We start from the raw sequence: 21,673 nt of genomic DNA on the forward strand, positions 1-21,673 counted from the left end.
AGGTGCTGGGGGTTGCTCACCGTCTCCCCTATCGACCCATGGCCTCCCAAGTGGCTCTGACCTGGGCCTTTGCCGTTGGAGCGGCTCCGTTGGCATCCCAGTCCCCGCGGCCCCGAGGCTGCAGGCAGCCCGTGGGGAATGGCGAGAGCGGGCGGCAAACTCACTGTGGGGCCCAACAGCTCTTCTTGGGCTGTAGAGTGCAGGAGCCCAAAGTGGGGGGAAGACAGGGAAGGGAAAGAGGGAGAAGCTGTTGGTGAAGGAGACGAGCGTGATCCCTGCTGCATAAGACGGGCTGGTGGAGGGACGTGCTGCCAAGGGCAGGCAGGAGGAAGCACAGCAGCTCCTGCAGGTGCCCCTGACGAGGCCCCGGGTGGGAGCTGGCTGGGGCGGCCCAGGGAGCCGAGGCTGCCACTCGGGGTACTGGGTATGGAGGAAGGATGAAGAAAAACCATGGGTCGACCTTGCAATGCGACACAGCTTTTATTGCTCTTTGAGGGGAGGAGGCAGTTGGGAGAAGAGCAGGGCCCCGGCCAAGGGCAGCCCCACATCTCCTGGCAGCCGGCAGAGCGACAGCGAGCATCAGCCGTGCCGCAGGAGCAGGCGCTTAGTGCGGGTCCCTGTCATCTGGAGTCAGCGAGCTTTGAAGGGGTGATCAGCAGGGCAGGAGGAAGGCAGAGCTGGGCCCCAAGCAGGCACGAGGCACCCAAGCTCCGGAGAGCAGCAATGCCGAAGGCACGTCCTTCCACAGAGCGTCGTGTCGGGATGTGCCAGGGGCTTTTCTGGAGCTCTCCTTCATCTGTGGCCGGAGCCAGTGTGGGGCTTAGCAGGGCCCACAGTTGCCGTTGAGGTACCTGTGGCCTCGGCCCCAGCCGCCATATCCGCAACCCCCATAGCCTCCGTAGCCCCCGTAGCCTCCATAGCCTCCGTAGCCCCCGTAGCCTCCGTAGCCCCCAAGGCCTCCATAGCCCCAAGAGCCCCAAGAGCCTCCATAGCCCCCAAGGCCTCCAAAACCGCCACGGCCTCCAAAAGTGCCACCAAAGCCCCCTCCAACTCCGGGGGCTCCCGCCGAGCCAACAACGCTGTACTGCGGGAAGGAGCTGAGGATGGGCCCGGGGAAGGTGACCACCGAGGGCGGGGGCTGGATCACCACCGTGGAGTCGGGGCACTGCCGCACGCAGGGCTCGTTGCAGGTGTCAGCCAGCGGGGCCGGGGCGGCCACCCCGCAGGAAGGGGCGCACAGGCTGGAGCAGGACATCTTCCAGGCAGGCAAGGAGTGCTGGAAAAGGCACCAGGGATTAGGCCAGGGTGTGGGGAAGGGGCTGTATGGAGGGAGGCAGGCAGAGATCCCCAAGAGGCTTCCAAGAGCTGGACTTACCCGGTTGATTGGGAGAGTCAAGTGGAGGAAGATGGATAGAGGGCTGCAAAGGCCTCAGCTCTTTTATACGTGTCCCACACTGCCTGGGGCGTCGGCCAAGGGGGTGGTGGTGGAAACCCCACGTAGTCATGAAATCAAGTGAAAAAGCTTCATGACACAGATAATGAAGCGAGACAATTATAGCCCTCTTCACTGGGGACTTTGGTGTGCAAACGTGCCCTGAAGAGGATAGGGGCGATGGGAGGGACAGACCGTGACACGTCATTACATGAAAGACAAGGCGGTGCTGTAGTTGACCTCGTGCCACCAATAAACCCCGATCTGTCCCTGATCCCCCACTTTGCCTATGTAGAAGAGTCCCGGGCATCTTGCAGAAGTGCTTTGCAATCCTGGGCACAGCCATCACGCCTGTCATTAGCTCTCTTTTACAGGCTGGTAAACAGAGGCAGCGGGAGGTTGGGCAAAGGCAGAAGGCATTCCACACGCTCGGGGTGACTTCCAAATGCCCACCATCTCTGAATGCCGGCAACAGCTGCGCATCTCACGGTCTTGGGGTCCACAGGCATCTCTGCTAATTGCCCACCCCGAAGGCTCGGGCGGGCATTGGGATTTTTAGGTCCCGGTTTCACTTGACGGCCATGCAAAGAGTAGAGGAGACGGGTGCCACGTGTGGCAAAACCGCAAACGCACAGCGGCCTGGTAGAGACGCGATGGGCACGGCAGTGGGGTAGAGCACAGGAGACCTCTGAGACGGGGGACGTATATGGAGGAGCAGAAGGGCAGCAACGCGACCAGGTCACTGTCAGCTCCTTCAGCCTCGTGTCTGTGAGCGTGGTCCTCCCCAAGCCCCCTCTGGAGGGACTTGATTACTCACCTGGGCACTGAGGACTGTGCCCGGAGATGCTGGCCGAGCATCCACAGAGAGCCAGGCTGCATGTGGCCACGCTCCCTACGGGCACAGGCATGCTGGGCACCGATGGCTCTGGGTGCGTGGCTGGACTGCTGCTGAGTGCTGAGTGTGGCGTGGTTGGGCACAGCAATCTTCTGCAAGATGCCCAGGATTCTTCTACGTAAGCAAAGTGAGGGATTAGGGACAGGTCAGGGTTTATTGGTGCCGCGAGTTCAGCTACAGCAGCGCCTTGTCTTTCATGTAATGATGCGTCACACTCTGTCCCTCCCATCACCTCTTTCTTCTCCAGGGCACGTTTGCACGCCAATGTCCCCAGTGAGGAGGCACATAGTTGTCTCGCACCGCTATCTGTGTCAGGAAGCTTGTCCGCTTGAATTCATAATTACCTGGGGTTTTTGCAACCGCCCCCTTGGCCGATGGCCCGGGCAGTCTGGGACATGTATAAAAGAGCTGAGGGCTTTGCAGCCCTCTGTCCAGTTTCCTCCGCTTGACTCTCCTGATCACTGTGGTAAGTCCAAGTCTTACCTCCACCTTTCCTTCCTCAGCAGTGGCTTTCTCAAGGTGTCTTTTGCTGAGTGCTCCACCACACTTTCATAGCACATGGTTAGGATGTGATGGTGCTGTTTCAGAACTATGGAAAGGATGGAAATTTAAACTCGTAGGTACGATGCCCCGAGTATGCCAGTGCCCTCAAGTCCTTTGGGAGCTTGGTGATTTTCCATCTGCTTTGGATGAGGGAGTTTTGCCTCCCTCCCGTGGCCGAGTAAGAACCAGGGAGCATGAGGGCAGCAAGGGGTCTAAAGCAGCATTTCAACTCTGGAACGTGTTTTTGCTCTGACTGCCGAGATAATCCCGAGCACGCCCTGGGACACAGGTTCCAAGTGTGAGAGAGGCCGGAGGGACTTAGGATCAGGCCTTGCACTGAGCCAGAGCTCTGCCTTGTCTTGCAGCTTTACCTCCCGAACCCAAGGATGTCCTGCTCCAGCCTGTGCGCCCCTTCCTGCGGGGTGGCCGCCCCGGCCCCGCTGGCTGACACCTGCAACGAGCCCTGCGTGCGGCAGTGCCCCGACTCCACGGTGGTGATCCAGCCCCCGCCCTCGGTGGTCACCTTCCCCGGGCCCATCCTCAGCTCCTTCCCGCAGTACAGCGTTGTTGGCTCGGCGGGAGCCCCCGGAGTTGGAGGGGGCTTTGGTGGCACTTTTGGAGGCCGTGGCGGTTTTGGAGGCCTTGGGGGCTATGGAGGCTCTTGGGGCTCTTGGGGCTATGGAGGCCTTGGGGGCTACGGAGGCTACGGGGGCTACGGAGGCTATGGAGGCTACGGGGGCTACGGAGGCTATGGGGGTTGCGGATATGGCGGCTGGGGCCGAGGCCACAGGTACCTCAACGGCAACTGTGGGCCCTGCTAAGCCCCACACTGGCTCCGGCCACAGATGAAGGAGAGCTCCAGAAAAGCCCCTGGCACATCCCGACACGACGCTCTGTGGAAGGACGTGCCTTCGGCATTGCTGCTCTCCGGAGCTTGGGTGCCTCGTGCCTGCTTGGGGCCCAGCTGTGCCTTCCTCCTGCCCTACTTGAGCATCCCTTCAAGACTTGTTGCCCCCTGATGACAGAGACCTGCACTAGGTGCCTGCTCCTGTGGCACAGCTGATGCTCGCTGTCGCTCTGCCGGCTGCCAGGAGATGTGGGGCTGCCCTTGGCCGGGGCCCTGCTCTTCTCCCAACTGCCTCCTCCCCTCAAAGTGCAATAAAAGCTGTGTCGCATCGCAAGGTCGACCCATGGTTTTTCTTCATCCTTCCTTCTTCTTTCCCACTTCCCCCAAACCTCGGGGCGTGTTGGTGCGGGCCGCTTGAATCTGCCACGGTAGTGCCCTTGGAGCATTTGGGCAGTTTGCTCAGTGTCTTACAACTAGATGATGACAGTCCCAGCTGAGTCTTGTAGAGCACATCCCACTGAGCTTCCTCTGGTCTCCCACCAGCAATAAACACAATACATTCCCAAAGCCCACTTTGAATTCGTGAAAGCGCCATAGGTGTCTTGCAGAAGCTCTTCCAAATCCCCTGCAAAACCAGCATGCCAGGCATTACCTCCTTTCATTGCCTTGTTAACGGCCACGTTTGGAGGTCCCGGGAAATGGAGAGACGACCACTGCATGTACAGGGCTGCTGGCCATGCCCCTGTGCCCAGCTAGAGGTGGGGGCCACCGGGAAGGAGTGAGATAGTCACAGCCAAGTCTTCCCAAATTTCCCCTCAGAGTCCTGAAGTGGCCACGGGTATCCAGTCAGGTGAAGCACAAAGCTCTCCGAGCAGGAGGTTGGACTGTCTACCCTCCTGAGGTGCCTCCCTTCTCCAAGTATCTTCTGATCTTGTGATCCCAGGACGGCAAAGTGGTCTTGGACAGAGACAGTTCCGGCCAGAGCCACCAGGAAGGGCAGCGTGGCAGCACGTTGGTCGCTGCTGGGGAGCTCAAGAAAAGATGTCTCATCCGCAGCTGTGAACACAGAGGATGGGATAGAAGGCAGCGAAATGGCAAGAGCAGGCGTTCCTTCCTTCCACTGCCTGAACTGAAGTTTGCACGTCTTCTCTTTCCCTTGAGGGTGTTTCAAGCTCTGCCCGTCCTCGCAGCTGGCCAGGTCCCCCTGCACTGACTCTCGGCCACCCACCAGGTCCTGGCTCACGTGGTGTCCCCTGTGTGTCTGCTGAGGGCACAGTGGTGGAAGGGGGTTCTGGTGACCCCGTCATGGCTGCTGTGGCTGGGTGCTTTGCGGGGGGTGTGGCAGCGTGGGCTACTTTGTGGGCTGGTGTGCAAACAAGGGCCAGCAGATCTGGTCCAGAGCACCGGGCTGTGGAAAGCTCTCCTGTCATTCTTTTCCTGGGCAGAGCCGTATCCCCAGGTGGCAGGTGGGTGACACAGGGAATCCCAGGAAGAGCTTCTGCTCCAGCAGTGGGGGCAAGACGGGGCCAAAAGTGCTGCAAGCAGCAGTGGAAGACGGAGGAAAAACAGGGTGAGGAGGTGGTGCAGGGGTGCAGGGATGTGGAGGGGATGGAGGCATGGCAGTTGGGGAGGTGCTGGGGGTTGCTCACCGTCTCCCCTATCGACCCATGGCCTCCCAAGTGGCTCTGACCTGGGCCTTTGCCGTTGGAGCGGCTCCGTTGGCATCCCAGTCCCCGCGGCCCCGAGGCTGCAGGCAGCCCGTGGGGAATGGCCAGAGCGGGCGGCAAACTCACTGTGGGGCCCAACAGCTCTTCTTGGGCTGTAGAGTGCAGGAGCCCAAAGTGGGGGGAAGACAGGGAAGGGAAAGAGGGAGAAGCTGTTGGTGAAGGAGACGAGCGTGATCCCTGCTGCATAAGACGGGCTGGTGGAGGGACGTGCTGCCAAGGGCAGGCAGGAGGAAGCACAGCAGCTCCTGCAGGTGCCCCTGACGAGGCCCCGGGTGGGAGCTGGCTGGGGCGGCCCAGGGAGCCAAGGCTGCCACTCGGGGTACTGGGTATGGAGGAAGGATGAAGAAAAACCATGGGTCGACCTTGCGATGCGACACAGCTTTTATTGCTCTTTGAGGGGAGGAGGCAGTTGGGAGAAGAGCAGGGCCCCGGCCAAGGGCAGCCCCACATCTCCTGGCAGCCGGCAGAGCGACAGCGAGCATCAGCCGTGCCGCAGGAGCAGGCGCTTAGTGCGGGTCCCTGTCATCTGGAGTCAGCGAGCTTTGAAGGGGTGATCAGCAGGGCAGGAGGAAGGCAGAGCTGGGCCCCAAGCAGGCACGAGGCACCCAAGCTCCGGAGAGCAGCAATGCCGAAGGCACGTCCTTCCACAGAGCGTCGTGTCGGGATGTGCCAGGGGCTTTTCTGGAGCTCTCCTTCATCTGTGGCCGGAGCCAGTGTGGGGCTTAGCAGGGCCCACAGTTGCCGTTGAGGTACCTGTGGCCTCGGCCCCAGCCGCCATATCCGCAACCCCCATAGCCTCCGTAGCCCCCGTAGCCTCCATAGCCTCCGTAGCCCCCGTAGCCTCCGTAGCCCCCAAGGCCTCCATAGCCCCAAGAGCCCCAAGAGCCTCCATAGCCCCCAAGGCCTCCAAAACCGCCACGGCCTCCAAAAGTGCCACCAAAGCCCCCTCCAACTCCGGGGGCTCCCGCCGAGCCAACAACGCTGTACTGCGGGAAGGAGCTGAGGATGGGCCCGGGGAAGGTGACCACCGAGGGCGGGGGCTGGATCACCACCGTGGAGTCGGGGCACTGCCGCACGCAGGGCTCGTTGCAGGTGTCAGCCAGCGGGGCCGGGGCGGCCACCCCGCAGGAAGGGGCGCACAGGCTGGAGCAGGACATCTTCCAGGCAGGCAAGGAGTGCTGGAAAAGGCACCAGGGATTAGGCCAGGGTGTGGGGAAGGGGCTGTATGGAGGGAGGCAGGCAGAGATCCCCAAGAGGCTTCCAAGAGCTGGACTTACCCGGTTGATTGGGAGAGTCAAGTGGAGGAAGATGGATAGAGGGCTGCAAAGGCCTCAGCTCTTTTATACGTGTCCCACACTGCCTGGGGCGTCGGCCAAGGGGGTGGTGGTGGAAACCCCACGTAGTCATGAAATCAAGTGAAAAAGCTTCATGACACAGATAATGAAGCGAGACAATTATAGCCCTCTTCACTGGGGACTTTGGTGTGCAAACGTGCCCTGAAGAGGATAGGGGCGATGGGAGGGACAGACTGTGACACGTCATTACATGAAAGACAAGGCGGTGCTGTAGTTGACCTCGTGCCACCAATAAACCCCGATCTGTCCCTGATCCCCCACTTTGCCTATGTAGAAGAGTCCCGGGCATCTTGCAGAAGTGCTTTGCAATCCTGGGCACAGCCATCACGCCTGTCATTAGCTCTCTTTTACAGGCTGGTAAACAGAGGCAGCGGGAGGTTGGGCAAAGGCAGAAGGCATTCCACACGCTCGGGGTGACTTCCAAATGCCCACCATCTCTGAATGCCGGCAACAGCTGCGCATCTCACGGTCTTGGGGTCCACAGGCATCTCTGCTAATTGCCCACCCCGAAGGCTCGGGCGGGCATTGGGATTTTTAGGTCCCGGTTTCACTTGACGGCCATGCAAAGAGTAGAGGAGACGGGTGCCACGTGTGGCAAAACCGCAAACGCACAGCGGCCTGGTAGAGACGCGATGGGCACGGCAGTGGGGTAGAGCACAGGAGACCTCTGAGGGGGGACGTATATGGAGGAGCAGAAGGGCAGCAACGCGACCAGGTCACTGTCAGCTCCTTCAGCCTCGTGTCTGTGAGCGTGGTCCTCCCCGAGCCCCCTCTGGAGGGACTTGATTACTCACCTGGGCACTGAGGACTGTGCCCGGAGATGCTGGCCGAGCATCCACAGAGAGCCAGGCTGCATGTGGCCACGCTCCCTACGGGCACAGGCAATGCTGGGCACCGATGGCTCTGGGTGCGTGGCTGGACTGCTGCTGAGTGCTGAGTGTGGCGTGGTTGGGCACAGCAATCTTCTGCAAGATGCCCAGGATTCTTCTACGTAAGCAAAGTGAGGGATTAGGGACAGGTCAGGGTTTATTGGTGCCGCGAGTTCAGCTACAGCAGCGCCTTGTCTTTCATGTAATGATGCGTCACACTCTGTCCCTCCCATCACCTCTTTCTTCTCCAGGGCACGTTTGCACGCCAATGTCCCCAGTGAGGAGGCACATAGTTGTCTCGCACCGCTATCTGTGTCAGGAAGCTTGTCCGCTTGAATTCATAATTACCTGGGGTTTTTGCAACCGCCCCCTTGGCCGATGGCCCGGGCAGTCTGGGACATGTATAAAAGAGCTGAGGGCTTTGCAGCCCTCTGTCCAGTTTCCTCCGCATGACTCTCCTGATCACTGTGGTAAGTCCAAGTCTTACCTCCACCTTTCCTTCCTCAGCAGTGGCTTTCTCAAGGTGTCTTTTGCTGAGTGCTCCACCACACTTTCATAGCACATGGTTAGGATGTGATGGTGCTGTTTCAGAACTATGGAAAGGATGGAAATTTAAACTCGTAGGTACGATGCCCCGAGTATGCCAGTGCCCTCAAGTCCTTTGGGAGCTTGGTGATTTTCCATCTGCTTTGGATGAGGGAGTTTTGCCTCCCTCCCGTGGCCGAGTAAGAACCAGGGAGCATGAGGGCAGCAAGGGGTCTAAAGCAGCATTTCAACTCTGGAACGTGTTTTTGCTCTGACTGCCGAGATAATCCCGAGCACGCCCTGGGACACAGGTTCCAAGTGTGAGAGAGGCCGGAGGGACTTAGGATCAGGCCTTGCACTGAGCCAGAGCTCTGCCTTGTCTTGCAGCTTTACCTCCCGAACCCAAGGATGTCCTGCTCCAGCCTGTGCGCCCCTTCCTGCGGGGTGGCCGCCCCGGCCCCGCTGGCTGACACCTGCAACGAGCCCTGCGTGCGGCAGTGCCCCGACTCCTCGGTGGTGATCCAGCCCCCGCCCTCGGTGGTCACCTTCCCCGGGCCCATCCTCAGCTCCTTCCCGCAGTACAGCGTTGTTGGGCTCGGCGGGAGCCCCCGGAGTTGGAGGGGGCTTTGGTGGCACTTTTGGAGGCCGTGGCGGTTTTGGAGGCCTTGGGGGCTATGGAGGCTCTTGGGGCTCTTGGGGCTATGGAGGCCTTGGGGGCTACGGAGGCTACGGGGGCTACGGAGGCTATGGAGGCTACGGGGGCTACGGAGGCTATGGGGGTTGCGGATATGGCGGCTGGGGCCGAGGCCACAGGTACCTCAACGGCAACTGTGGGCCCTGCTAAGCCCCACACTGGCTCCGGCCACAGATGAAGGAGAGCTCCAGAAAAGCCCCTGGCACATCCCGACACGACGCTCTGTGGGAGGACGTGCCTTCGGCATTGCTGCTCTCCGGAGCTTGGGTGCCTCGTGCCTGCTTGGGGCCCAGCTGTGCCTTCCTCCTGCCCTACTTGAGCATCCCTTCAAGACTTGTTGCCCCCTGATGACAGAGACCTGCACTAGGTGCCTGCTCCTGTGGCACAGCTGATGCTCGCTGTCGCTCTGCCGGCTGCCAGGAGATGTGGGGCTGCCCTTGGCCGGGGCCCTGCTCTTCTCCCAACTGCCTCCTCCCCTCAAAGTGCAATAAAAGCTGTGTCGCATCGCAAGGTCGACCCATGGTTTTTCTTCATCCTTCCTTCTTCTTTCCCACTTCCCCCAAACCTCGGGGCGTGTTGGTGCGGGCCGCTTGAATCTGCCACGGTAGTGCCCTTGGAGCATTTGGGCAGTTTGCTCAGTGTCTTACAACTAGATGATGACAGTCCCAGCTGAGTCTTGTAGAGCACATCCCACTGAGCTTCCTCTGGTCTCCCACCAGCAATAAACACAATACATTCCCAAAGCCCACTTTGAATACGTGAAAGCGCCATAGGTGTCTTGCAGAAGCTCTTCCAAATCCCCTGCAAAACCAGCATGCCAGGCATTACCTCCTTTCATTGCCTTGTTAACGGCCACGTTTGGAGGTCCCGGGAAATGGAGAGACGACCACTGCATGTACAGGGCTGCTGGCCATGCCCCTGTGCCCAGCTAGAGGTGGGGGCCACCGGGAAGGAGTGAGATAGTCACAGCCAAGTCTTCCCAAATTTCCCCTCAGAGTCCTGAAGTGGCCACGGGTATCCAGTCAGGTGAAGCACAAAGCTCTCCGAGCAGGAGGTTGGACTGTCTACCCTCCTGAGGTGCCTCCCTTCTCCAAGTATCTTCTGATCTTGTGATCCCAGGACGGCAAAGTGGTCTTGGACAGAGGACAGTTCCGGCCAGAGCCACCAGGAAGGGCAGCGTGGCAGCACGTTGGTCGCTGCTGGGGAGCTCAAGAAAGATGTCTCATCCGCAGCTGTGAACACAGAGGATGGGATAGAAGGCAGCGAAATGGCAAGAGCAGGCGTTCCTTCCTTCCACTGCCTGAACTGAAGTTTGCACGTCTTCTCTTTCCCTTGAGGGTGTTTCAAGCTCTGCCCGTCCTCGCAGCTGGCCAGGTCCCCCTGCACTGACTCTCGGCCACCCACCAGGTCCTGGCTCACGTGGTGTCCCCTGTGTGTCTGCTGAGGGCACAGTGGTGGAAGGGGGTTCTGGTGACCCCGTCATGGCTGCTGTGGCTGGGTGCTTTGCGGGGGGGTGTGGCAGCGTGGGCTACTTTGTGGGCTGGTGTGCAAACAAGGGCCAGCAGATCTGGTCCAGAGCACCGGGCTGTGGAAAGCTCTCCTGTCATTCTTTTCCTGGGCAGAGCCGTATCCCCAGGTGGCAGGTGGGTGACACAGGGAATCCCAGGAAGAGCTTCTGCTCCAGCAGTGGGGGCAAGACGGGGCCAAAAGTGCTGCAAGCAGCAGTGGAAGACGGAGGAAAAACAGGGTGAGGAGGTGGTGCAGGGGTGCAGGGATGTGGAGGGGATGGAGGCATGGCAGTTGGGGAGGTGCTGGGGGTTGCTCACCGTCTCCCCTATCGACCCATGGCCTCCCAAGTGGCTCTGACCTGGGCCTTTGCCGTTGGAGCGGCTCCGTTGGCATCCCAGTCCCCGCGGCCCGAGGCTGCAGGCAGCCCGTGGGGAATGGCCAGAGCGGGCGGCAAACTCACTGTGGGGCCCAACAGCTCTTCTTGGGCTGTAGAGTGCAGGAGCCCAAAGTGGGGGGAAGACAGGGAAGGGAAAGAGGGAGAAGCTGTTGGTGAAGGAGACGAGCGTGATCCCTGCTGCATAAGACGGGCTGGTGGAGGGACGTGCTGCCAAGGGCAGGCAGGAGGAAGCACAGCAGCTCCTGCAGGTGCCCCTGACGAGGCCCCAGGTGGGAGCTGGCTGGGGCGGCCCAGGGAGCCAAGGCTGCCACTCGGGGTACTGGGTATGGAGGAAGGATGAAGAAAAAACCATGGGTCGACCTTGCGATGCGACACAGCTTTTATTGCTCTTTGAGGGGAGGAGGCAGTTGGGAGAAGAGCAGGGCCCCGGCCAAGGGCAGCCCCACATCTCCTGGCAGCCGGCAGAGCGACAGCGAGCATCAGCCGTGCCGCAGGAGCAGGCGCTTAGTGCGGGTCCCTGTCATCTGGAGTCAGCGAGCTTTGAAGGGGTGATCAGCAGGGCAGGAGGAAGGCAGAGCTGGGCCCCAAGCAGGCACGAGGCACCCAAGCTCCGGAGAGCAGCAATGCCGAAGGCACGTCCTTCCACAGAGCGTCGTGTCGGGATGTGCCAGGGGCTTTTCTGGAGCTCTCCTTCATCTGTGGCCGGGAGCCAGTGTGGGGCTTAGCAGGGCCCACAGTTGCCGTTGAGGTACCTGTGGCCTCGGCCCCAGCCGCCATATCCGCAACCCCCATAGCCTCCGTAGCCCCCGTAGCCTCCATAGCCTCCGTAGCCCCCGTAGCCTCCGTAGCCCCCAAGGCCTCCATAGCCCCAAGAGCCCCAAGAGCCTCCATAGCCCCCAAGGCCTCCAAAACCGCCACGGCCTCCAAAAGTGCCACCAAAGCCCCCTCCAACTCCGGGGGCTCCCGCCGAGCCAACAACGCTGTACTGCGGGAAGGAGCTGAGGATGGGCCCGGGGAAGGTGACCACCGAGGCGGGGGCTGGATCACCACCGTGGAGTCGGGGCACTGCCGCACGCAGGGCTCGTTGCAGGTGTCAGCCAGCGGGGCCGGGGCGGCCACCCCGCAGGAAGGGGCGCACAGGCTGGAGCAGGACATCTTCCAGGCAGGCAAGGAGTGCTGGAAAAGGCACCAGGGATTAGGCCAGGGTGTGGGGAAGGGGCTGTATGGAGGGAGGCAGGCAGAGATCCCCAAGAGGCTTCCAAGAGCTGGACTTACCCGGTTGATTGGGAGAGTCAAGTGGAGGAAGATGGATAGAGGGCTGCAAAGGCCTCAGCTCTTTTATACGTGTCCCACACTGCCTGGGGCGTCGGCCAAGGGGGTGGTGGTGGAAACCCCACGTAGTCATGAAATCAAGTGAAAAAGCTTCATGACACAGATAATGAAGCGAGACAATTATAGCCCTCTTCACTGGGGACTTTGGTGTGCAAACGTGCCCTGAAGAGGATAGGGGCGATGGGAGGGACAGACCGTGACACGTCATTACATGAAAGACAAGGCGGTGCTGTAGTTGACCTCGTGCCACCAATAAACCCCGATCTGTCCCTGATCCCCCACTTTGCCTATGTAGAAGAGTCCCGGGCATCTTGCAGAAGTGCTTTGCAATCCTGGGCACAGCCATCACGCCTGTCATTAGCTCTCTTTTACAGGCTGGTAAACAGAGGCAGCGGGAGGTTGGGCAAAGGCAGAAGGCATTCCACACGCTCGGGGTGACTTCCAAATGCCCACCATCTCTGAATGCCGGCAACAGCTGCGCATCTCACGGTCTTGGGGTCCACAGGCATCTCTGCTAATTGCCCACCCCGAAGGCTCGGGCGGGCATTGGGATTTTTAGGTCCCGGTTTCACTTGACGGCCATGCAAAGAGTAGAGGAGACGGGTGCCACGTGTGGCAAAACCGCAAACGCACAGCGGCCTGGTAGAGACGCGATGGGCACGGCAGTGGGGTAGAGCACAGGAGACCTCTGAGACGGGGGACGTATATGGAGGAGCAGAAGGGCAGCAACGCGACCAGGTCACTGTCAGCTCCTTCAGCCTCGTGTCTGTGAGCGTGGTCCTCCCCGAGCCCCCTCTGGAGGGACTTGATTACTCACCTGGGCACTGAGGACTGTGCCCGGAGATGCTGGCCGAGCATCCACAGAGAGCCAGGCTGCATGTGGCCACGCTCCCTACGGGCACAGGCATGCTGGGCACCGATGGCTCTGGGTGCGTGGCTGGACTGCTGCTGAGTGCTGAGTGTGGCGTGGTTGGGCACAGCAATCTTCTGCAAGATGCCCAGGATTCTTCTACGTAAGCAAAGTGAGGGATTAGGGACAGGTCAGGGTTTATTGGTGCCGCGAGTTCAGCTACAGCAGCGCCTTGTCTTTCATGTAATGATGCGTCACACTCTGTCCCTCCCATCACCTCTTTCTTCTCCAGGGCACGTTTGCACGCCAATGTCCCCAGTGAGGAGGCACATAGTTGTCTCGCACTGCTATCTGTGTCAGGAAGCTTGTCCGCTTGAATTCATAATTACCTGGGGTTTTTGCAACCGCCCCCTTGGCCGATGGCCCGGGCAGTCTGGGACATGTATAAAAGAGCTGAGGGCTTTGCAGCCCTCTGTCCAGTTTCCTCCGCTTGACTCTCCTGATCACTGTGGTAAGTCCAAGTCTTACCTCCACCTTTCCTTCCTCAGCAGTGGCTTTCTCAAGGTGTCTTTTGCTGAGTGCTCCACCACACTTTCATAGCACATGGTTAGGATGTGATGGTGCTGTTTCAGAACTATGGAAAGGATGGAAATTTAAACTCGTAGGTACGATGCCCCGAGTATGCCAGTGCCCTCAAGTCCTTTGGGAGCTTGGTGATTTTCCATCTGCTTTGGATGAGGGAGTTTTGCCTCCCTCCCGTGGCCGAGTAAGAACCAGGGAGCATGAGGGCAGCAAGGGGTCTAAAGCAGCATTTCAACTCTGGAACGTGTTTTTGCTCTGACTGCCGAGATAATCCCGAGCACGCCCTGGGACACAGGTTCCAAGTGTGAGAGAGGCCGGAGGGACTTAGGATCAGGCCTTGCACTGAGCCAGAGCTCTGCCTTGTCTTGCAGCTTTACCTCCCGAACCCAAGGATGTCCTGCTCCAGCCTGTGCGCCCCTTCCTGCGGGGTGGCTGCCCCGGCCCCGCTGGCTGACACCTGCAACGAGCCCTGCGTGCGGCAGTGCCCCGACTCCACGGTGGTGATCCAGCCCCCGCCCTCGGTGGTCACCTTCCCCGGGCCCATCCTCAGCTCCTTCCCGCAGTACAGCGTTGTTGGCTCGGCGGGAGCCCCCGGAGTTGGAGGGGGCTTTGGTGGCACTTTTGGAGGCCGTGGTGGTTTTGGAGGCCTTGGGGGCTATGGAGGCTCTTGGGGCTCTTGGGGCTATGGAGGCCTTGGGGGCTACGGAGGCTACGGGGGCTACGGAGGCTATGGAGGCTACGGGGGCTACGGAGGCTATGGGGGTTGCGGATATGGCGGCTGGGGCCGAGGCCACAGGTACCTCAACGGCAACTGTGGGCCCTGCTAAGCCCCACACTGGCTCCGGCCACAGATGAAGGAGAGCTCCAGAAAAGCCCCTGGCACATCCCGACACGACGCTCTGTGGGAGGACGTGCCTTCGGCATTGCTGCTCTCCGGAGCTTGGGTGCCTCGTGCCTGCTTGGGGCCCAGCTGTGCCTTCCTCCTGCCCTACTTGAGCATCCCTTCAAGACTTGTTGCCCCCTGATGACAGAGACCTGCACTAGGTGCCTGCTCCTGTGGCACAGCTGATGCTCGCTGTCGCTCTGCCGGCTGCCAGGAGATGTGGGGCTGCCCTTGGCCGGGGCCCTGCTCTTCTCCCAACTGCCTCCTCCCCTCAAAGTGCAATAAAAGCTGTGTCGCATCGCAAGGTCGACCCATGGTTTTTCTTCATCCTTCCTTCTTCTTTCCCACTTCCCCCAAACCTCGGGGCGTGTTGGTGCGGGCCGCTTGAATCTGCCACGGTAGTGCCCTTGGAGCATTTGGGCAGTTTGCTCAGTGTCTTACAACTAGATGATGACAGTCCCAGCTGAGTCTTGTAGAGCACATCCCACTGAGCTTCCTCTGGTCTCCCACCAGCAATAAACACAATACATTCCCAAAGCCCACTTTGAATACGTGAAAGCGCCATAGGTGTCTTGCAGAAGCTCTTCCAAATCCCCTGCAAAACCAGCATGCCAGGCATTACCTCCTTTCATTGCCTTGTTAACGGCCACGTTTGGAGGTCCCGGGAAATGGAGAGACGACCACTGCATGTACAGGGCTGCTGGCCATGCCCCTGTGCCCAGCTAGAGGTGGGGGCCACCGGGAAGGAGTGAGATAGTCACAGCCAAGTCTTCCCAAATTTCCCCTCAGAGTCCTGAAGTGGCCACGGGTATCCAGTCAGGTGAAGCACAAAGCTCTCCGAGCAGGAGGTTGGACTGTCTACCCTCCTGAGGTGCCTCCCTTCTCCAAGTATCTTCTGATCTTGTGATCCCAGGACGGCAAAGTGGTCTTGGACAGAGACAGTTCCGGCCAGAGCCACCAGGAAGGGCAGCGTGGCAGCACGTTGGTCGCTGCTGGGGAGCTCAAGAAAAGATGTCTCATCCGCAGCTGTGAACACAGAGGATGGGATAGAAGGCAGCGAAATGGCAAGAGCAGGCGTTCCTTCCTTCCACTGCCTGAACTGAAGTTTGCACGTCTTCTCTTTCCCTTGAGGGTGTTTCAAGCTCTGCCCGTCCTCGCAGCTGGCCAGGTCCCCCTGCACTGACTCTCGGCCACCCACCAGGTCCTGGCTCACGTGGTGTCCCCTGTGTGTCTGCTGAGGGCACAGTGGTGGAAGGGGGTTCTGGTGACCCCGTCATGGCTGCTGTGGCTGGGTGCTTTGCGGGGGGTGTGGCAGCGTGGGCTACTTTGTGGGCTGGTGTGCAAACAAGGGCCAGCAGATCTGGTCCAGAGCACCGGGCTGTGGAAAGCTCTCCTGTCATTCTTTTCCTGGGCAGAGCCGTATCCCCAGGTGGCAGGTGGGTGACACAGGGAATCCCAGGAAGAGCTTCTGCTCCAGCAGTGGGGGCAAGACGGGGCCAAAAGTGCTGCAAGCAGCAGTGGAAGACGGAGGAAAAACAGGGTGAGGAGGTGGTGCAGGGGTGCAGGGATGTGGAGGGGATGGAGGCATGGCAGTTGGGGAGGTGCTGGGGGTTGCTCACCGTCTCCCCTATCGACCCATGGCCTCCCAAGTGGCTCTGACCTGGGCCTTTGCCGTTGGAGCGGCTCCGTTGGCATCCCAGTCCCCGCGGCCCCGAGGCTGCAGGCAGCCCGTGGGGAATGGCCAGAGCGGGCGGCAAACTCACTGTGGGGCCCAACAGCTCTTCTTGGGCTGTAGAGTGCAGGAGCCCAAAGTGGGGGGAAGACAGGGAAGGGAAAGAGGGAGAAGCTGTTGGTGAAGGAGACGAGCGTGATCCCTGCTGCATAAGACGGGCTGGTGGAGGGACGTGCTGCCAAGGGCAGGCAGGAGGAAGCACAGCAGCTCCTGCAGGTGCCCCTGACGAGGCCCCAGGTGGGAGCTGGCTGGGGCGGCCCAGGGAGCCAAGGCTGCCACTCGGGGTACTGGGTATGGAGGAAGGATGAAGAAAAACCATGGGTCGACCTTGCGATGCGACACAGCTTTTATTGCTCTTTGAGGGGAGGAGGCAGTTGGGAGAAGAGCAGGGCCCCGGCCAAGGGCAGCCCCACATCTCCTGGCAGCCGGCAGAGCGACAGCGAGCATCAGCCGTGCCGCAGGAGCAGGCGCTTAGTGCGGGTCCCTGTCATCTGGAGTCAGCGAGCTTTGAAGGGGTGATCAGCAGGGCAGGAGGAAGGCAGAGCTGGGCCCCAAGCAGGCACGAGGCACCCAAGCTCCGGAGAGCAGCAATGCCGAAGGCACGTCCTTCCACAGAGCGTCGTGTCGGGATGTGCCAGGGGCTTTTCTGGAGCTCTCCTTCATCTGTGGCCGGAGCCAGTGTGGGGCTTAGCAGGGCCCACAGTTGCCGTTGAGGTACCTGTGGCCTCGGCCCCAGCCGCCATATCCGCAACCCCATAGCCTCCGTAGCCCCCGTAGCCTCCATAGCCTCCGTAGCCCCCGTAGCCTCCGTAGCCCCCAAGGCCTCCATAGCCCCAAGAGCCCCAAGAGCCTCCATAGCCCCCAAGGCCTCCAAAACCGCCACGGCCTCCAAAAGTGCCACCAAAGCCCCCTCCAACTCCGGGGGCTCCCGCCGAGCCAACAACGCTGTACTGCGGGAAGGAGCTGAGGATGGGCCCGGGGAAGGTGACCACCGAGGGCGGGGGCTGGATCACCACCGTGGAGTCGGGGCACTGCCGCACGCAGGGCTCGTTGCAGGTGTCAGCCAGCGGGGCCGGGGCGGCCACCCCGCAGGAAGGGGCGCACAGGCTGGAGCAGGACATCTTCCAGGCAGGCAAGGAGTGCTGGAAAAGGCACCAGGGATTAGGCCAGGGTGTGGGGAAGGGGCTGTATGGAGGGAGGCAGGCAGAGATCCCCAAGAGGCTTCCAAGAGCTGGACTTACCCGGTTGATTGGGAGAGTCAAGTGGAGGAAGATGGATAGAGGGCTGCAAAGGCCTCAGCTCTTTTATACGTGTCCCACACTGCCTGGGGCGTCGGCCAAGGGGGTGGTGGTGGAAACCCCACGTAGTCATGAAATCAAGTGAAAAAGCTTCATGACACAGATAATGAAGCGAGACAATTATAGCCCTCTTCACTGGGGACTTTGGTGTGCAAACGTGCCCTGAAGAGGATAGGGGCGATGGGAGGGACAGACCGTGACACGTCATTACATGAAAGACAAGGCGGTGCTGTAGTTGACCTCGTGCCACCAATAAACCCCGATCTGTCCCTGATCCCCCACTTTGCCTATGTAGAAGAGTCCCGGGCATCTTGCAGAAGTGCTTTGCAATCCTGGGCACAGCCATCACGCCTGTCATTAGCTCTCTTTTACAGGCTGGTAAACAGAGGCAGCGGGAGGTTGGGCAAAGGCAGAAGGCATTCCACACGCTCGGGGTGACTTCCAAATGCCCACCATCTCTGAATGCCGGCAACAGCTGCGCATCTCACGGTCTTGGGGTCCACAGGCATCTCTGCTAATTGCCCACCCCGAAGGCTCGGGCGGGCATTGGGATTTTTAGGTCCCGGTTTCACTTGACGGCCATGCAAAGAGTAGAGGAGACGGGTGCCACGTGTGGCAAAACCGCAAACGCACAGCGGCCTGGTAGAGACGCGATGGGCACGGCAGTGGGGTAGAGCACAGGAGACCTCTGAGACGGGGGACGTATATGGAGGAGCAGAAGGGCAGCAACGCGACCAGGTCACTGTCAGCTCCTTCAGCCTCGTGTCTGTGAGCGTGGTCCTCCCCGAGCCCCCTCTGGAGGGACTTGATTACTCACCTGGGCACTGAGGACTGTGCCCGGAGATGCTGGCCGAGCATCCACAGAGAGCCAGGCTGCATGTGGCCACGCTCCCTACGGGCACAGGCATGCTGGGCACCGATGGCTCTGGGTGCGTGGCTGGACTGCTGCTGAGTGCTGAGTGTGGCGTGGTTGGGCACAGCAATCTTCTGCAAGATGCCCAGGATTCTTCTACGTAAGCAAAGTGAGGGATTAGGGACAGGTCAGGGTTTATTGGTGCCGCGAGTTCAGCTACAGCAGCGCCTTGTCTTTCATGTAATGATGCGTCACACTCTGTCCCTCCCATCACCTCTTTCTTCTCCAGGGCACGTTTGCACGCCAATGTCCCCAGTGAGGAGGCACATAGTTGTCTCGCACTGCTATCTGTGTCAGGAAGCTTGTCCGCTTGAATTCATAATTACCTGGGGTTTTTGCAACCGCCCCCTTGGCCGATGGCCCGGGCAGTCTGGGACATGTATAAAAGAGCTGAGGGCTTTGCAGCCCTCTGTCCAGTTTCCTCCGCTTGACTCTCCTGATCACTGTGGTAAGTCCAAGTCTTACCTCCACCTTTCCTTCCTCAGCAGTGGCTTTCTCAAGGTGTCTTTTGCTGAGTGCTCCACCACACTTTCATAGCACATGGTTAGGATGTGATGGTGCTGTTTCAGAACTATGGAAAGGATGGAAATTTAAACTCGTAGGTACGATGCCCCGAGTATGCCAGTGCCCTCAAGTCCTTTGGGAGCTTGGTGATTTTCCATCTGCTTTGGATGAGGGAGTTTTGCCTCCCTCCCGTGGCCGAGTAAGAACCAGGGAGCATGAGGGCAGCAAGGGGTCTAAAGCAGCATTTCAACTCTGGAACGTGTTTTTGCTCTGACTGCCGAGATAATCCCGAGCACGCCCTGGGACACAGGTTCCAAGTGTGAGAGAGGCCGGAGGGACTTAGGATCAGGCCTTGCACTGAGCCAGAGCTCTGCCTTGTCTTGCAGCTTTACCTCCCGAACCCAAGGATGTCCTGCTCCAGCCTGTGCGCCCCTTCCTGCGGGGTGGCTGCCCCGGCCCCGCTGGCTGACACCTGCAACGAGCCCTGCGTGCGGCAGTGCCCCGACTCCACGGTGGTGATCCAGCCCCCGCCCTCGGTGGTCACCTTCCCCGGGCCCATCCTCAGCTCCTTCCCGCAGTACAGCGTTGTTGGCTCGGCGGGAGCCCCCGGAGTTGGAGGGGGCTTTGGTGGCACTTTTGGAGGCCGTGGTGGTTTTGGAGGCCTTGGGGGCTATGGAGGCTCTTGGGGCTCTTGGGGCTATGGAGGCCTTGGGGGCTACGGAGGCTACGGGGGCTACGGAGGCTATGGAGGCTACGGGGGCTACGGAGGCTATGGGGGTTGCGGATATGGCGGCTGGGGCCGAGGCCACAGGTACCTCAACGGCAACTGTGGGCCCTGCTAAGCCCCACACTGGCTCCGGCCACAGATGAAGGAGAGCTCCAGAAAAGCCCCTGGCACATCCCGACACGACGCTCTGTGGGAGGACGTGCCTTCGGCATTGCTGCTCTCCGGAGCTTGGGTGCCTCGTGCCTGCTTGGGGCCCAGCTGTGCCTTCCTCCTGCCCTACTTGAGCATCCCTTCAAGACTTGTTGCCCCCTGATGACAGAGACCTGCACTAGGTGCCTGCTCCTGTGGCACAGCTGATGCTCGCTGTCGCTCTGCCGGCTGCCAGGAGATGTGGGGCTGCCCTTGGCCGGGGCCCTGCTCTTCTCCCAACTGCCTCCTCCCCTCAAAGTGCAATAAAAGCTGTGTCGCATCGCAAGGTCGACCCATGGTTTTTCTTCATCCTTCCTTCTTCTTTCCCACTTCCCCCAAACCTCGGGGCGTGTTGGTGCGGGCCGCTTGAATCTGCCACGGTAGTGCCCTTGGAGCATTTGGGCAGTTTGCTCAGTGTCTTACAACTAGATGATGACAGTCCCAGCTGAGTCTTGTAGAGCACATCCCACTGAGCTTCCTCTGGTCTCCCACCAGCAATAAACACAATACATTCCCAAAGCCCACTTTGAATACGTGAAAGCGCCATAGGTGTCTTGCAGAAGCTCTTCCAAATCCCCTGCAAAACCAGCATGCCAGGCATTACCTCCTTTCATTGCCTTGTTAACGGCCACGTTTGGAGGTCCCGGGAAATGGAGAGACGACCACTGCATGTACAGGGCTGCTGGCCATGCCCCTGTGCCCAGCTAGAGGTGGGGGCCACCGGGAAGGAGTGAGATAGTCACAGCCAAGTCTTCCCAAATTTCCCCTCAGAGTCCTGAAGTGGCCACGGGTATCCAGTCAGGTGAAGCACAAAGCTCTCCGAGCAGGAGGTTGGACTGTCTACCCTCCTGAGGTGCCTCCCTTCTCCAAGTATCTTCTGATCTTGTGATCCCAGGACGGCAAAGTGGTCTTGGACAGAGACAGTTCCGGCCAGAGCCACCAGGAAGGGCAGCGTGGCAGCACGTTGGTCGCTGCTGGGGAGCTCAAGAAAAGATGTCTCATCCGCAGCTGTGAACACAGAGGATGGGATAGAAGGCAGCGAAATGGCAAGAGCAGGCGTTCCTTCCTTCCACTGCCTGAACTGAAGTTTGCACGTCTTCTCTTTCCCTTGAGGGTGTTTCAAGCTCTGCCCGTCCTCGCAGCTGGCCAGGTCCCCCTGCACTGACTCTCGGCCACCCACCAGGTCCTGGCTCACGTGGTGTCCCCTGTGTGTCTGCTGAGGGCACAGTGGTGGAAGGGGGTTCTGGTGACCCCGTCATGGCTGCTGTGGCTGGGTGCTTTGCGGGGGGTGTGGCAGCGTGGGCTACTTTGTGGGCTGGTGTGCAAACAAGGGCCAGCAGATCTGGTCCAGAGCACCGGGCTGTGGAAAGCTCTCCTGTCATTCTTTTCCTGGGCAGAGCCGTATCCCCAGGTGGCAGGTGGGTGACACAGGGAATCCCAGGAAGAGCTTCTGCTCCAGCAGTGGGGGCAAGACGGGGCCAAAAGTGCTGCAAGCAGCAGTGGAAGACGGAGGAAAAACAGGGTGAGGAGGTGGTGCAGGGGTGCAGGGATGTGGAGGGGATGGAGGCATGGCAGTTGGGGAGGTGCTGGGGGTTGCTCACCGTCTCCCCTATCGACCCATGGCCTCCCAAGTGGCTCTGACCTGGGCCTTTGCCGTTGGAGCGGCTCCGTTGGCATCCCAGTCCCCGCGGCCCCGAGGCTGCAGGCAGCCCGTGGGGAATGGCCAGAGCGGGCGGCAAACTCACTGTGGGGCCCAACAGCTCTTCTTGGGCTGTAGAGTGCAGGAGCCCAAAGTGGGGGGAAGACAGGGAAGGGAAAGAGGGAGAAGCTGTTGGTGAAGGAGACGAGCGTGATCCCTGCTGCATAAGAC

General features: G+C 60.2%; 6 protein-coding genes and 1 pseudogene across 6 annotated transcripts; 3 read left to right on the forward strand and 4 right to left on the reverse strand.

The window, feature by feature from the left end:
- Positions 1 to 820: 820 nt before the first annotated feature.
- LOC128146427 (claw keratin-like) lies at positions 821 to 1,255 on the reverse strand. Its single transcript, XM_052797784.1, has one exon. It carries the CDS (start codon positions 1,253 to 1,255, stop codon positions 821 to 823), a length of 435 nt encoding a protein of 144 aa, XP_052653744.1.
- A 2,001-nt stretch (positions 1,256 to 3,256) lies between these two features.
- On the forward strand, positions 3,257 to 3,691 carry LOC128146108 (claw keratin-like). Its single transcript, XM_052797217.1, has one exon. It carries the CDS (start codon positions 3,257 to 3,259, stop codon positions 3,689 to 3,691), a length of 435 nt encoding a protein of 144 aa, XP_052653177.1.
- Positions 3,692 to 6,166: 2,475 nt separating this feature from the next.
- On the reverse strand, positions 6,167 to 6,601 carry LOC128146106 (claw keratin-like). Its single transcript, XM_052797216.1, has one exon. It carries the CDS (start codon positions 6,599 to 6,601, stop codon positions 6,167 to 6,169), a length of 435 nt encoding a protein of 144 aa, XP_052653176.1.
- Positions 6,602 to 11,514: 4,913 nt separating this feature from the next.
- LOC128146107 (claw keratin-like) lies at positions 11,515 to 11,948 on the reverse strand (annotated as a pseudogene).
- Positions 11,949 to 13,949: 2,001 nt separating this feature from the next.
- On the forward strand, positions 13,950 to 14,384 carry LOC128146492 (claw keratin-like). The gene has a single exon (XM_052797914.1). It carries the CDS (start codon positions 13,950 to 13,952, stop codon positions 14,382 to 14,384), a length of 435 nt encoding a protein of 144 aa, XP_052653874.1.
- Positions 14,385 to 16,859: 2,475 nt separating this feature from the next.
- Positions 16,860 to 17,293, reverse strand: LOC128145422 (claw keratin-like). Its single transcript, XM_052795444.1, is given in 2 exon segments — positions 16,860 to 16,925; positions 16,928 to 17,293. Coding segments are annotated over 2 exon segments (432 nt in total).
- Positions 17,294 to 19,294: 2,001 nt separating this feature from the next.
- On the forward strand, positions 19,295 to 19,729 carry LOC128146493 (claw keratin-like). Its single transcript, XM_052797915.1, has one exon. It carries the CDS (start codon positions 19,295 to 19,297, stop codon positions 19,727 to 19,729), a length of 435 nt encoding a protein of 144 aa, XP_052653875.1.
- The last annotated feature ends 1,944 nt before the right edge of the window (positions 19,730 to 21,673 follow it).

This window comes from Harpia harpyja, chromosome 9 (genome assembly GCF_026419915.1).
Source record: "Harpia harpyja isolate bHarHar1 chromosome 9, bHarHar1 primary haplotype, whole genome shotgun sequence".
NCBI lineage: Eukaryota > Metazoa > Chordata > Aves > Accipitriformes > Accipitridae > Harpia > Harpia harpyja.

Bases quoted from the DNA above. Each gene is read 5' to 3' on its own strand.
- LOC128146427 (XM_052797784.1), bottom strand. From the start codon at position 1,255: ATGTCCTGCTCCAGCCTGTGCGCCCCTTCCTGCGGGGTGGCCGCCCCG.
- LOC128146108 (XM_052797217.1), top strand. From the start codon at position 3,257: ATGTCCTGCTCCAGCCTGTGCGCCCCTTCCTGCGGGGTGGCCGCCCCG.
- LOC128146106 (XM_052797216.1), bottom strand. From the start codon at position 6,601: ATGTCCTGCTCCAGCCTGTGCGCCCCTTCCTGCGGGGTGGCCGCCCCG.
- LOC128146492 (XM_052797914.1), top strand. From the start codon at position 13,950: ATGTCCTGCTCCAGCCTGTGCGCCCCTTCCTGCGGGGTGGCTGCCCCG.
- LOC128146493 (XM_052797915.1), top strand. From the start codon at position 19,295: ATGTCCTGCTCCAGCCTGTGCGCCCCTTCCTGCGGGGTGGCTGCCCCG.